This window comes from Protomyctophum bolini (assembly GCF_963924005.1).
Source record: "Protomyctophum bolini genome assembly, chromosome: 3".
NCBI classification, from domain to species: domain Eukaryota; kingdom Metazoa; phylum Chordata; class Actinopteri; order Myctophiformes; family Myctophidae; genus Protomyctophum; species Protomyctophum bolini.
The window spans coordinates 39,562,597-39,576,328 of NC_137864.1; the positions used below are offsets into that span (position 1 = coordinate 39,562,597).

Below are 13,732 nucleotides of genomic sequence, written 5' to 3' on the forward strand. Positions count from 1 at the left end.
TTAAAAAATCCAAAACAAACATCCTGTCTAGTAGTATCAAGTATATAGTATGTCAACAATGTGCTATATATATTATTTTTTTTCTCTTCTTTTCCCTCTGTGTGTTAAGCATGTGCAGCAGCTTGGTTGGACCATATAATGTATAACCTTATTCTGACCAGTGTTTGGGTCTATTCTGTATACGCCACTTGTGCAGATCCAAATAAAATAATTCAAATGTGTGTGTGTGTGTGTGTGTGTGTGTGTGTGTGTGTGTGTGTGTGTGTGTGTGTGTGTGTGTGTGTGTGTGTGCGTGTCAGTTCTACATGGTCTAGATCTGGACAGTGAACACTGTGTGTTTGACAACCAGAATGGAAACGTGACTCTGGTTCCTCTTCCTGACGCCACGTGTTCCGTCAACGGAGTGACGGTTACCATGGCTACGCCCCTCAACCAGGGTAGGTTATACCACGCCCCTTTAACTCTTTTTCTCCCAGGTCCGTATATATACGTACGTCAACGTATACTCCGCCTCGCTGCCTCGCTGCCCCAGACAGAGATGCACCCATTTCTAATTAAAAATAAAACCGCATGAGTTTTCCTGATGTCATAAACGGTCAGAATCAGCTTTTGTTGTGTTCGCTTATGTGCTAAAAGACGAAGCGAAATAATTCATGGAATGGACTAGTTTGCTCATAACAAGGAGCAAACTTGTTTACTCCTTGCGCACAATGCGCCCAATGCGCACAATATAAACAATTTGAGAGGGGTGGGGACCAACAGGTTTATATGATGCAGTCATCCTGTTGGGTCGTACCAATGTGTTTATGTGTTTCTCTAATTCAGGAGCCGTCATCCTGTTGGGTCGTACCAATGTGTTTATGTGTTTCTCTAATTCAGGAGCCGTCATCCTGTTGGGTCGTACCAACATGTTTCGTTTCAACCATCCTAAAGAGGCCGCCAGACTGAGGGAGAAACGCAAGGTACTGCTTCTATAGACCCTTATGACGGTTCAATGGCTCCTTATGACTCCTGCTTGCAGCTATATTTATCACAAATGCAATTATTTGTGACCAGATTTGACTGAGAGCCTGCCATCGCGCAAATTCCAGCTTTTCACCATTACTATTTAATGAGTTAATATCACAGGCAGACTCGCATACTAGAGCATGTCTGAAATAAGTGTCAGAGCTGAAATCGACATGTACATATGAAATATGTTAAGAGTCCACATAAGTGAACCTATCAAGCCTGTTTTCTCAACTCGCTGTTTCTCTGCAAGACATTACTCTCTAAGTCTAAGCCATATCTGCTCAACTGAGCAACCAATATGTCAATTTGAAGCTATGATTCCCTGCTTTCATATGGCATGAAAAAAAACGAGAATTCAAAAAAATCCAGTCAACCTCAGTCAAATGTGGTCACATTTATTCACGTCACATATTTAGCCTCGCTTGTATTGTATCCTGGAAAGGAGCCAGCTTAGGTGGTTCGGGGCATCTGGTTAGGATGCCTCTCGGGCGTCTCCCTAGGGAGGTCCTCGAGGCATCTGGTTAGGATGCCTCTCGGGCGTCTCCCTAGGGAGGTCCTCGAGGCATCTGGTTAGGATGCCTCTCGGGCGTCTCCCTAGGGAGGTCCTCGAGGCATCTGGTGAGGATGCCTCTCGGGCGTCTCCCTAGGGAGGTCCTCGAGGCACGTCCCACTGGGAGGAGACCCCGGGGCAGACCAAGGCGCAGATGGAGAGGAAACGCATCGACTCACTGGCCTTGGAACGTCTCGGGATCCCCCAGGAGGAAGTCACTAATGTTGCTCTGGAGAGGGAAGTCTGGAGCTCTCTGGTGGAGCTGTTGCCCCCCGCGACCTGACTACGGATAAGCGGTTGAAGATGTATGGATGGATGTATTGTGATTATTGTTATTGATGTTGTTCTCCAGAGCGGTCTGTTGTCCACCTTCAGCCTGTCCATGTCTGACCTGTCCTTATTATTGATGTTGTTCTCCAGAGCGGTCTGTTGTCCACCTTCAGCCTGTCCATGTCTGACCTGTCCCAGTCCTGTGAGAACCTCTCCACCGTCATGCTCTACAACCCGGGGTGAGTTCACAAAGTGTGTGTGCGTGCGTGCGTGCATTTGCAACCAAACAAACGCGGTCAACAAGCGCTACTTGCAAGTCTAGAATGTAAACAAAATATGTTGGATGAAGATTGATTGATTGATTTATTCAAATCTTTGAGTGGACGAAACAATAAAGCATTACACTTCGGGATGCACCAAAATGGAAATTCTTGGCCGAAACCGTATACCGAAAATACGAAACCGAAAACCGAATACCGAATATCCAAATATCCAAATATTATATATTTCCTACCATTGCTGTCATGGCCGTACCTTAAAACTACCTGATTTATGGGAAAATAAATGGTTATGGCAAAACTTAACTTAAATAATAATCACTATCCTCTGAGCAGATGGATCTGAGTCTGAATCCTGTTGTTTTTTTTTTAGTCGTAGTCTCTTGAAACGTTTTCATTTAGTTTTAGTCACATTTTAGTCACCTGGAATGTTTTAGTGTTTAGTGTCTAGTTTTAGTCGACTTAAATGTCATAAGATTTTAGTCCACTTAATCTACAGTTGATTTAGTCGACTAAAATGTATTTTGGCGGGCCTTGATGCCGTCACAATGGCTGGTTTTACACTTGCTGAAAAATATCCCATGTACAAGCTGTGAGCTGGTAGATCGGCTATATTGGAAGGCGCTTATTTTCAGAGTAAAATCTGCCTCATCTGTTTGGCACTCCAGCACCTTTATTGTGAAACCTGTTAAAACCATCTTGCTGCCACCAAATCGTGCACTGCCAAGGTGTTATCACTGCCATGGTTTTATCACTGCCAAGGTTTTATCACTGCCAAGGTTTTATCACTGCCAAGGTTTCATCACTGCCAAGGTTTCATCACTGACAAGGTTTTATCGTTGCCAAGGTTTTATCGCGCGTAACACTTATTTTGAAGAGCCAGATATCCGTAACCGGATGTTACAATGACACCATGCTGTGAGTGGTGTCTTGACCGGTTGTTGTTTTCACCAGAAACGACATTCATTGCACCGATTTGGAGATACAGGCCTTTGAACGCGGAGCATTGAATGCAAGTGGATGCGCGCGCATCTTCAAAATAGCCGCAGCCACTAGGTGTCCCACTTGGACTGTTGTGCTAACGAACGGTGGCTAACGATACGATGGGATCAAAACATGGATTAAAGAATATAAACCCCTGGATAACGTGTAGCAACGTGTCTGGCAGGCTCTATTTGACACGGTTTTCTACAGTTCTGGCGGGCTAACTCTTCCTGTCTGTCTCCATGTCTCTCTGACAGTCTCTTCTCTGACAGAGGCCCCGCCTGCCTGAGGTAGCTCCGCCCCCACAACATGTCCCATCCGTCTGTCCACTAGTAGTCAATCAGTGCCTGTCTCACTGCACCGTGCCTGTCTCACTGCACCGTGCCTGTCTCACTGCACAGTGCCTGTCTCACTGCACAGTGCCTGTCTCACTGTCCAGTGCCTGTCTCACTGTCCAGTCAGTGTCTCACTGTCCAGTGCCTGTCTCACTGTCCAGTGCCTGTCTCACTGTCCAGTGCCTGTCTCACTGTGCAGTGCCTGTCTCACTGTCCAGTCTGTGTCTCACTGTCCAGTGCCTGTCTCACTGTCCAGTCTGTGTCTCACTGCAGTGCCTGTCTCACTGTCCAGTGCCTGTCTCACTGTCCAGTGCCTGTCTCACTGTCCAGTGCCTGTCTGACTGTTTGTTGCTCAGAGCAAAGTAGCCTTTAGTTTACACTCTGTTGTGTTGTCGTGGTTGTTGAACTTGCGTGCCAGAAATAGCGTTACTGTGCACGACGACGTACAAGTCAGCCTAACACTTCATCAGTATTTTACTTAGAGTGTGTGTGTGTGTGTGTGTGTGTGTGTGTGTGTGTGTGTGTGTGTGTGTGTGTGTGTGTGTGTGTGTGTGTGTGTGTGTGTGTGTGTGTGTGTGTGTGTGTGTGTGTGTGTGTGTGTGTGTGTGTGTGTGTGTGTGTGTGTGCGTGCGTGCATTAATGAGCTGACAGTGAGCGGTCTGTGTTTGTCCCTCAGGTTGGAGTTTGAGAGACAGCAGAGAGAAGAGCTGGATAAACTGGAGCAGAAAAGGTACAACACGTTGTGTCAAAACAGTAACCCAGGGTGCCCACTTTATACATTCATATTTTTTACATTCTTTTTATATAAAAAGCAAAAAAAAATGTAAAAAATATATTCGTCTTGGGCACTAACATAGCGGGATTTCCGGGCACACAAACGTAATAATTATACGGTATATTATTAATAATAATATTAATATTCTATTCTGCCCCCTGCAAGGGAATTCATGTCGCTATAAACGATTGTAAAACATAGAATGGTTACGTAACCAACAACAGCCAATTGGCTACTACAAACGTTATGCAAAGCTCGGCCAATCACAGCGGAAGTTAGGTAGGTTACTCCGGAAGAATAATGATAATAATAAAGTGTTTGACAATAACTATAGTGTCTAATATTATTAGTGGCACTAATATTAACCCATTTTGGGAAGTGTTTTAAGCATTATTATGTTATAATTTAGGCTAGCTATTGAAACATAGCAGATCTCGGTCTATATTTAGTAGTAGTACTATTAGTATTAGTATAATATGTAGTAGTACTGTCTATATAGTAGGTCTGCTATTTTTGAAAAATCGTGAAAATGTAGTGCAAATCTTTTAATGTATATTCTTTCAGAGCGAACGTTTTAACTAAAATCTTTGCTTCTGGCGGGGGGGTCCCTGGAACAACATATTTTCAGATGGGGGTCGGCGGCCAATTACAGATAATTTTTGGGGTCCTTGACATGAAATATTGAGAACCACTGATACAGAAACATGAGGTATTTCAGATTAAAAATGATGTCAGGCCTAAATGCCACTTATGGCCGTATGGTAACGCTCTGTGCAATTATTAGCTTGTCGTTGACTCGCATGTTAGCGCGGCGGAAAGAATGACTCGTATCTGCTAATCCAGGGCGCTCTCCGTGGTGATGAATGGATCGATATGCTGGCGCTTCATTTCTGCTCCTCATCCGTCTCTCCTCATCCGTCTCTCCTCATCCGTCTCTCTCCGCAAAATAAGAACGCTTTTTGGATCATATATCGTATGAATTAAAATGATCGGGATGTTAGGTCAACTCTGTAAAGTCAACTTTTATTAGGAAAGTGTTTCCGGCTTTCAGAGTAAAAGCGATCAGACAACTCCGGCACCCCAAGAGCTCCTATTTTGATGCACTTCCGGCACTAAAAGTGTTTTAATAACACTAAATCAACAGGAGGATGGTGAAACAGATGGAGCTCAAGCAGCAGAGCGAGAAGGAGGAGCTGCAGCGCCTCCAGAGGGAGGTGGAGGTGCAGCGGCGCGAGTCGGAGGAGGTGCGCCAGCGCGTGCTGCGCCAGGAGGAGAGCCTGCGCATGCGCAGCCAGGACATGGAGCTGCGGCTGCGCGACCTGCTGGCGCAGAAGGAGCGCTTCGAGCAGGAGCGACAGCAGGAGGTACAGGAGCGCCGCAGGCAGCGCCACAAGGTAGCGCTTAGCATCGGTGCCCAGGCTTTTATTGTGATGTAGCATCGGTACCCATGCTTTTATTGTGATGTAGCATCGGTACCCAGGTTTTATTGTGATGTAGCATCGTTGCCCATGCTTTTATTGTGATGTAGCATCGGTACCCAGGCTTTTATTGTGATGTAGCATCGGTACTCAGGCTTTTATTGTGATGTAGCATCGTTGCCCATGCTTTTATTGTGATGTAGCATCGTTGCCCATGCTTTTATTGTGATGTAGCATCGTTGCCCATGCTTTTATTTTGTTTTAGCATCTGTACCCAGGCTTTTATTGTGATGTAGCATCGTTGCCCATGCTTTTATTGTGATGTAGCATCGGTACCCAGGCTTTTATTGTGATGTAGTATCGGTACTCAGGCTTTTATTGTGATGTAGCATCGTTGCCCATGCTTTTATTGTGATGTAGCATCGTCGTTGCCCATGCTTTTATTGTGATGTAGCATCGTTGCCCATGCTTTTATTTTGTTTTAGCATCGGTACCCAGGCTTTTATTGTGATGAAGCATCGGTACTCAGGCTTTTATTTTGATGTAGCATCGGTACCCAGGCTTTTCTTTTGATGTAGCCTCGCTACCCAGGCTTTTATTGTGATGTAGCATCGGTACCCAGGCTTTTATTGTGATGTAGCATCGGTACCTAGACTTTTATTTTGATTTAGCATCGGTACCCAGGCTTTTATTTTTATGTAGCATCGCTACCCAGGCTTTCATTTTGATGTAGCATCGGTACCCAGGCTATTATTTTGATGTAGCATCGGTACCCAGGCTTTTATTCTGATGTAGCATCGGTACCCAGGCTTTTATTCTGATGTAGCATCGGTACCCAGGCTTTTATTCTGATGTAGCATCGGTACCCAGGCTTTTATTGTGATGTAGCATCGGTACCCAGGCTTTTATTGTGATGTAGCATCGGTACCTAGGCTTTTATTTTGATGTAGCATCGGTACCCAGGCTTTTATTTTTATGTAGCATCGCTACACAGGCTTTCATTTTGATGTAGCATCGGTACCCAGGCTATTATTTTGATGTAGCATCGGTACCCAGGCTTTTATTCTGATGTAGCATCGGTACCCAGGCTTTTATTCTGATGTAGCATCGGTACCCAGGCTTTTATTTTGATGTAGCATCGGTACCCAGGCTTTTATTCTGATGTAGCATCGGTACCCAGGCTTTTATTTTGATGTAGCATCGGTACTCAGGCTTTTATTTTGACGTAGCCTCAGTGCCCAGGCTTTTAGTTTGACGTAGCCTCAGTGCCCAGGCTTTTTTTTTTTTAATCACGTCAAGGCAGTGTTTAAAACCCATTGCATGGCGCCATCTGGAGGCTAAACCCGGTGGTGTTGGCAGAATCCAATAGAAAACTAACTTTTTTAGATGTAGGCCGTTAACTAACTTATTATGATGATTGTTGTAATCGGGTGAGGATGAGGAGATCTAATGATTGTTCTATCGTCAGGAGGAGGATCAGATCTATAGATCATCTACTCACCAGGACGAGGATCAGATATATAGATCTATTCACCAGGAGGAGGATCAGATCTACAGATCCACTCACCAGGAGGAGGAGCAGATCTACAGATCCACTCACCAGGAGGAGGAGCAGATCTACAAGGAGCTGCAGAGACTGAGGAAGGAGAGCGAGGAGCAGGAGGAGCGTCTGGAGGCCGAGAGGAGGAGGCTGGACGAGCAGGAGAAGGAACAGGTAGACTTTATCCCCCACCTAATCAACACACACCGCCCCTCACTTCACACGGGTGTGATTTATTTTAAATTAAAGGTATATTAAGTGATTTCACTCACAAAACCTTAGGTTTCGTTTTTGGCTGGGACCCAAAGCCTTTCGTCCAATCAGGATAGAGAGTCAAAAACGAAACCTAAGGTTTTTTGACCCCCAGGGGTTAACTGGGGACAGGGAGAAACTCCTTATATGGTCAGAACACTCTATAGTAGAAAGGATTATAACAACAAAACAAAAAAAAAAGTGATATTTGAAAGTGAAATCACTGAATATACCTTTAATTGTGACATGCAAATGTGACAAAAAAGATTCTCCACGAATTCCCAGGCTTCATGGAGGGTGTAATATATATATATATATATATTTATATATGTATATATATATATATTATTTTGGGTGAACTTATCCTTTAAGTTCTTCTCTTCCTATAGGTGGGTCTGGTGGGCCGCCTGGAGGAGGCGCTGAGAGAGCGCCACCTGGTGGCCGAGGCGCTCCTGACGCGCGAGGAGGCCGCGCGTCTGGAGCAGGAGCGCCGCGCGCTGCAGGAGATCCGGGAGCAGCTGCTCCGTGCCAAGGAGCAGGAGGAGGAGGATCACCACCAGGGGGCGCCACAACACGACGCACAGGCCCGCTACACTCTCTTCAAGAGCACCCAGAGGCAGGAGCTGGTACTGCAGGTCTGTCTCCTTCACTGTAGCAACACCCAGAGGCAGGAGCTGGTACTGCAGGTCTGTCTCCTTCACTGTAGCAACACCCAGAGGCAGGAGCTGGTACTGCAGGTCTGTCCTCCTTCACTGTAGCGACACCCAGAGGCAGGAGCTGGTACTGCAGATCTGTCTCCGTCACGGTCGACTCATTTAGTCGGTGACGATTTAGTCAATGGACCGCTAACATCGACCTTCTGTTCAAACGCCTCAATGTGAGCCTCAAATCAGATTAAAACACCTCAATGTGAGCCTCAATTCAGATTAAAACACCTCAATGTGAGGCTGTCTCCACCCAGCTAGAAGGTCCTGGTTCCATTCAGTCTGTCTCCTCACATCTAGAAGGTCCTGGGTTCGATTCCCGCTGGGGACGCTTTGGGCGCCCATACCGGAGGCGGCGTTGGCGAAACGGCCTTTCTGTGTGGAGTTTGCATGTTCTCCCCTTGTCCCTTAGGGCAGTTACCCTCACATGTTCTCCCCACAACTGTGTGGCCGAGATAATCTATTCTGTAGTTTATTCTTAATATTGACAAACACCAGATTCTTTTTGTATTTTAATAAATATTTTAGCATTATGCTAAACCAGACGGTAAGCATGGATTAGTGCAAGTTCAAATAATCGCCCTGCCTCGCCTCGTGTCTCCAGGAGGAGGCGCTGTCTCAGGCGGCGTGGCGTCTGGAGAGGGAGGTGGCGTCGGAGCGCACTGCACTGCTCTTGCTCGCCCGTGGGCAGCAGGAGAACGAGGAGGAGGTGAGACAGGCAGAGCGCAGGCTGACGCAGAAGGACAGACAGCCGTCCTCGCTGAGCGACAGGACACTGGAGGACACACACAGGTCAGTAACCGACGTACAGTGTGTTTAAGTTAGTGCAGCAGTAGCAGTAGCAATAGCAATAGCTGTAGCAGTAGCTGTAAGCACCAGCTAATATGGTATCTTCCTCGGATTCAGGTTCTTGCCAGTCGCTATGATTGACAGCCTACACCTAACCCTAACCTAACCTCAGTAAACTATACCTAAACCTAACCTCAGTAAAACTAACGCAGTGGCTGGGGGGCGTTTCCAAGAACCCGAATCCGAGGAAGATACCATATTAGCGTAGCAGCAGTAGCAATAGCAGCTGTAGCTGTAACTGTAGCAGTAGCAGCAGTAGCAATAGCAGCTGTAGCTGTAGCTGTAGCAGTAGCAGCTGTAGCATTAGCAGCTGTAGCAGCTGTAGCTGTAGCAGTAGCAGTTGTAGCGGTAGCAGCTGTAGCATTAGCAGCTGTAGCAGTAGCTGTAGCACTGTCTGGTTTAGAAGGCATTCGTAGAATCGTCTTCGGTTCTAAGTGGTTTAACTAGTAAAACATGTGAGTAAATGTTTCCACCACAGAACTGTGGATCTTGTGGAGCGACGGCGCAGTGGCGACGACCTTCCTACAGGTGGCGACGACGTGCCTTCAGGCAACACTCTGGACGCCACGCTGTACGCCGTGGAGAAGGAGCTGGAGGAGACGGAGGAGAGGCTGCGGCTCCACAGCGCCTCCCGCAGGTTGGAAGGCCTGTCACCATTGTTGCATAATCGTCTGTTCGCAATTATTTGAGATTATTATTGATTATTAACGATTCTTTGCATAATTGTCGGTGGTTTCCACGTTGAAAAATGTCCATGGTACGTGACGTGTTGTAAGCTTGTAGATCTACTATTTTATTTTTACTTTCATTTTTTGGAAAGTAAAATTAAGTAAATGTGTCATTTATTTAAGTTATTTCAATTTGCGATCATAAAGCCTAAAAGACAAACGGAAATTAAACGTTGCAATCAAGCGGGCAGATAAAGTGTTTAATTAACTCAAATGGAGTTTGTTTGTTGACGACGTCGCCCCCCGCAGGACTCTGCAGCAGCTGCAGGACAGCTACCAGTTCACGGCCAACGTGGCGCGTCAGGAGGAGAAGGTCCGGAGCAAGGAGAAGGAGATCCTGGCGTCGCGCGGCGAGGCGCAGCGCGCCGCCATGGAGCAGGCCGTGGAGCGTCTGGAGAGGAGGCACTCTGCTCTGAGGAGGGGTACCTCGTTCCTGGAGGGCCCCAGGGGCCCCGCAGCGGCCCCCATGAGGACCCAGGAGGCCCCCAGGGGGCCCCCAGGGGGCCCTATGAGGACCCCGTCGTTCCTGGAGAGCCCCAGGGGGCCCGCAACGCCCCCTATGGAGCAGGACAGGTGACCACATTATATAATAATACATAATACACCATAGACACGTAGAAAGGCTAGCCGACTCGCCACCGCGCTGCTGGCCATAATTATACGCCAAACCATTTGTAAATCTGTCGTGAGTTAAGATTGTTGAAGATGGCGCTTGTTAGTAGCCTCGGTCCCAGGCTTACTTATCAGCGAAAAGAAAAGCCTGGTCACAACGTAAGGCAGAGAAGCATAAAGAAAAGCCCGGTCACAACATAAGGCAGAGAAGCATAAAGTAAAGCCTGGTCACAACGTAAGGCAGAGAAGCATAAAGTAAAGCCTGGTCACAACGTAAGGCAGAGAAGCATAAGGTAAAGCCTGGTCACAACGTAAGACAGAGAAGCTTAAAGTAAAGCCTGGTCACAACGTAAGGCAGAGAAGCATAAAGTAAAGCCTGGTCACAACGTAAGGCAGAGAAGCATAAAGTAAAGCCTGGTCACAACGTAAGGCAGAGAAGCATAAAGTAAAGCCTGGTCACAACGTAAGGCAGAGAAGCTATCGGCGGACGTATCCTCCGGAACATCCGTCAAAATGTATTTCCCCCCGGATATTTACGATATTTTCCCGGCCAATCACAACACTTGTTTCATTCGCGGAGAATGTAAACTGATTTGTAAAGCATCAAACGTCATTTCCTTGGGCGATACTTGGGCGCTAAAATCCCGCTAACTTCCGCTGATAGTCTTTTCAGCGTAGGTCTTGCCCAGGGTGCGCTGTTAGCTGACATGTGAAAACGCACACAAAAATAAAAATGTCTAACGAGCTAACGACCTCTTGTAGCTCTGACACTGTACTGTGCGTGCTTGCGTGCATGTGTGTGTGCGTGTGTGTGTGTGTGCGTGTGTGCGTTTGTGCAGGGTGGAGCATGAGCTTCGTCAACTCCGCCAGAGCCTCAGTGAGGTCGAAGGTCAGAGCAGGACTTTACATGACGGAGATGACAGGTTTTTATTATTATTAATACCCTTATTATTATCATTATTTGTATTGACCATAACGTTGATGACAGGTACGAGTCCATATAAACCAGTTGATACCATCTAACCTAGTCCACATAAACCAGTTGTTACCATCTAACCTAGTCCATATAAACCAGTTGTTACCATCTGACCTAGTCCACATAAACCTGTTGATACCATCTAACCTAGTCCATATAAACCTGTTGTTACCATCTAACCTAGTCCATATAAACCTGTTGAGACCATCTAACCTAGTCCATATAAACCAGTTGAGACCATCTAACCTAGTCCACATAAACCAGTTGAGACCGTCTAACCTAGTCCACATAAACCAGTTGATACCATCTGACCTAGTCCACATAAACCTGTTGACGTGTGTACTGATGTGTTAACAGTGTATAGGTTTATAACATACCATTGATTTATAGATTATAACATATGTATATATAGATGATGTGATGATATATTTATGTTTATATTCCAGGATCAATGCGTACATTGAGGAAGAGGTCCAGAGGAGGCTGAGGAGGTTGAACTTACTGAATGAGGACAACATGGAGCTGTCGCTGTCGTCTGAGTCCATCAGGGTGAGAATTACACCCTGTTTACACCCTGTTTACACCCTGTCTGTCTGGTGGTCGCCCCAAAAACATACGTAACATCGTAAACTACGAAAAGGCTATTTATTAAATAATTAAATGTGTTATGACACAGAATGTAATGTTCTCTGTTCATGATTCACCAGAGAACCAACAGTCCTGTTGATTACAGGCTTAAAATATAAATAAATATATATTAAAAAACAAACATAAATCACACTCATGTGGAGTGAGCGGTGCGTGGTGATGTTTGTTAAAAGTGCTCTAAACAAACATTAAAAGTCCATAGACTTGGAGGGTAAAAGTGACTCATGTATTCTCTCCATCTCAGGAGGAAGAGGACGTTAGCGACTGCAGCTCTGTCAGGCTAACAGACGAGGTAAGTTATTATTATTATAATACTGTAGCACTGTCAGGCTAACAGACGAGCTAAACCTTCGTCTTAATGATATGTTAATTACTGCTAATTACTGCATACATACCGTACCAGTAAGACGAGGGAAGCGAACGCAGCTGAGACCCTGCAGATCATGTCTGTCTGTCTGTCTGTCTGTGTGTCTGTCCCGCTGTTACTTTATATGTGGACCTGGCCCCTTTTGTGCCCATATATGGAGCTGAGTGGACCTGGCCCCTTTTGTGCCCATATATGGAGCTGAGTGATTGCTGATGCAACACACTCCATATTTGGATAGCGGGACAGACACACACACACAGACAGACAGACAGACAGACATGATCTGCTAGGTCTCATAGTAAGTGCTCACTGCGTTCGCAATGACAGCCCATGCTCAAATAGCCGCCCACTACCTAATAACGGCCCACGTTCTGACACCATTTTGCGTAATAACCGCCTCGTCCATATAAGCGCCCATGGGCCGTTATTTGCTAACTTAATCAGCCTCAGCCCTCATTTATATTATTATATGCGTGTTCACCGCGTTGAGTTTGCAGATCTCCGCACGCCAAGATCACCTCACAACAGACAGCGCAACACCAGTCCTCCACATCCATAAAATGAATCTAGGCTATAGTTTCACAAGTGCCTATGCAGCCTATATGCACAACCAATTGTTTTAATGCAAAGTGGTATATATTCTTTGAAAATGTTTATCATCACCTGTGTATCTACAAGCTCCAAGTGTTGCATGGCAGCGCTTTGTGAGCTTGCAGATCATCCATTTTCGGTGTGCGGCGTGCGCCAGCACCACTCACCATGAATTCAAGCAGAGCCAGCCAGCCAGGTCCTCACAAGTATAGTACTATAAAACACCGCCACCATGAAGTCCTCATAGCGCAACAAAAAAAGTAGAGATTTAAATTGTGCTATACTCGGGCAATCTTCAACCGATTGTTCTAATTCCAAATGGCCTATAATCCGTGAAGTGTAAATTTTCATTGGGTGTATAATTCATGTTTTTTATATGCTTTTATAGAATTAGTGAGTGAGATGCTAACATAATGCTCAAGCGAAAGTTCACGTGCACTGCATGGCTCTGCTTGACATTACATTTTCTATCGCCTAGGCTGTAACCTTGTGGGGTTTAGCCACTTGACTACACACAGTACTACAGTAGGCTATGTGTAGTGTAGGTCTATAAATTATGGTTTTATTCAATTGCAATCTACCGGTACGTAGGCCTACAGTTTATAATGAAATCATTGATTTGTCCGCTGCTTCCCCTTGCTCAATCAGAACATGTAGTGGTTACACCTGTGTGTTGATACGCTCCCTCTTACAATTAAATCAAAATGCATTGCCTGCAATGTTTATTGTTTACCATACTAAAAAAAGATGACTGCATGGAACTGCATGTAACCAAATGATGGCCGCCAGGTGCTGCAGACCGGTGCAAAAAGCATGTTATTTATGAAATGATATCCAAACATTT

At 45.8% G+C, this 13,732-nt stretch overlaps 1 protein-coding gene across 1 annotated transcript in view; it reads left to right on the plus strand.

The window, feature by feature from the left end:
• The window catches only part of kif16ba (kinesin family member 16Ba), a 43,025-nt gene that overhangs the window by 13,558 nt on the left and 15,735 nt on the right, over nt 1–13,732 (plus strand). The window contains exons 15-27 of the mRNA XM_080760437.1: nt 300–437; nt 880–962; nt 1,982–2,070; nt 4,105–4,158; nt 5,348–5,597; nt 7,090–7,335; nt 7,803–8,048; nt 8,722–8,909; nt 9,445–9,603; nt 9,944–10,267; nt 11,146–11,229; nt 11,729–11,831; nt 12,175–12,222. Coding sequence (XP_080616563.1) covers nt 300–437; nt 880–962; nt 1,982–2,070; nt 4,105–4,158; nt 5,348–5,597; nt 7,090–7,335; nt 7,803–8,048; nt 8,722–8,909; nt 9,445–9,603; nt 9,944–10,267; nt 11,146–11,229; nt 11,729–11,831; nt 12,175–12,222 — 2,012 coding nt within the window. The remainder of the gene's footprint in view (nt 1–299; nt 438–879; nt 963–1,981; nt 2,071–4,104; nt 4,159–5,347; nt 5,598–7,089; nt 7,336–7,802; nt 8,049–8,721; nt 8,910–9,444; nt 9,604–9,943; nt 10,268–11,145; nt 11,230–11,728; nt 11,832–12,174; nt 12,223–13,732) is intronic.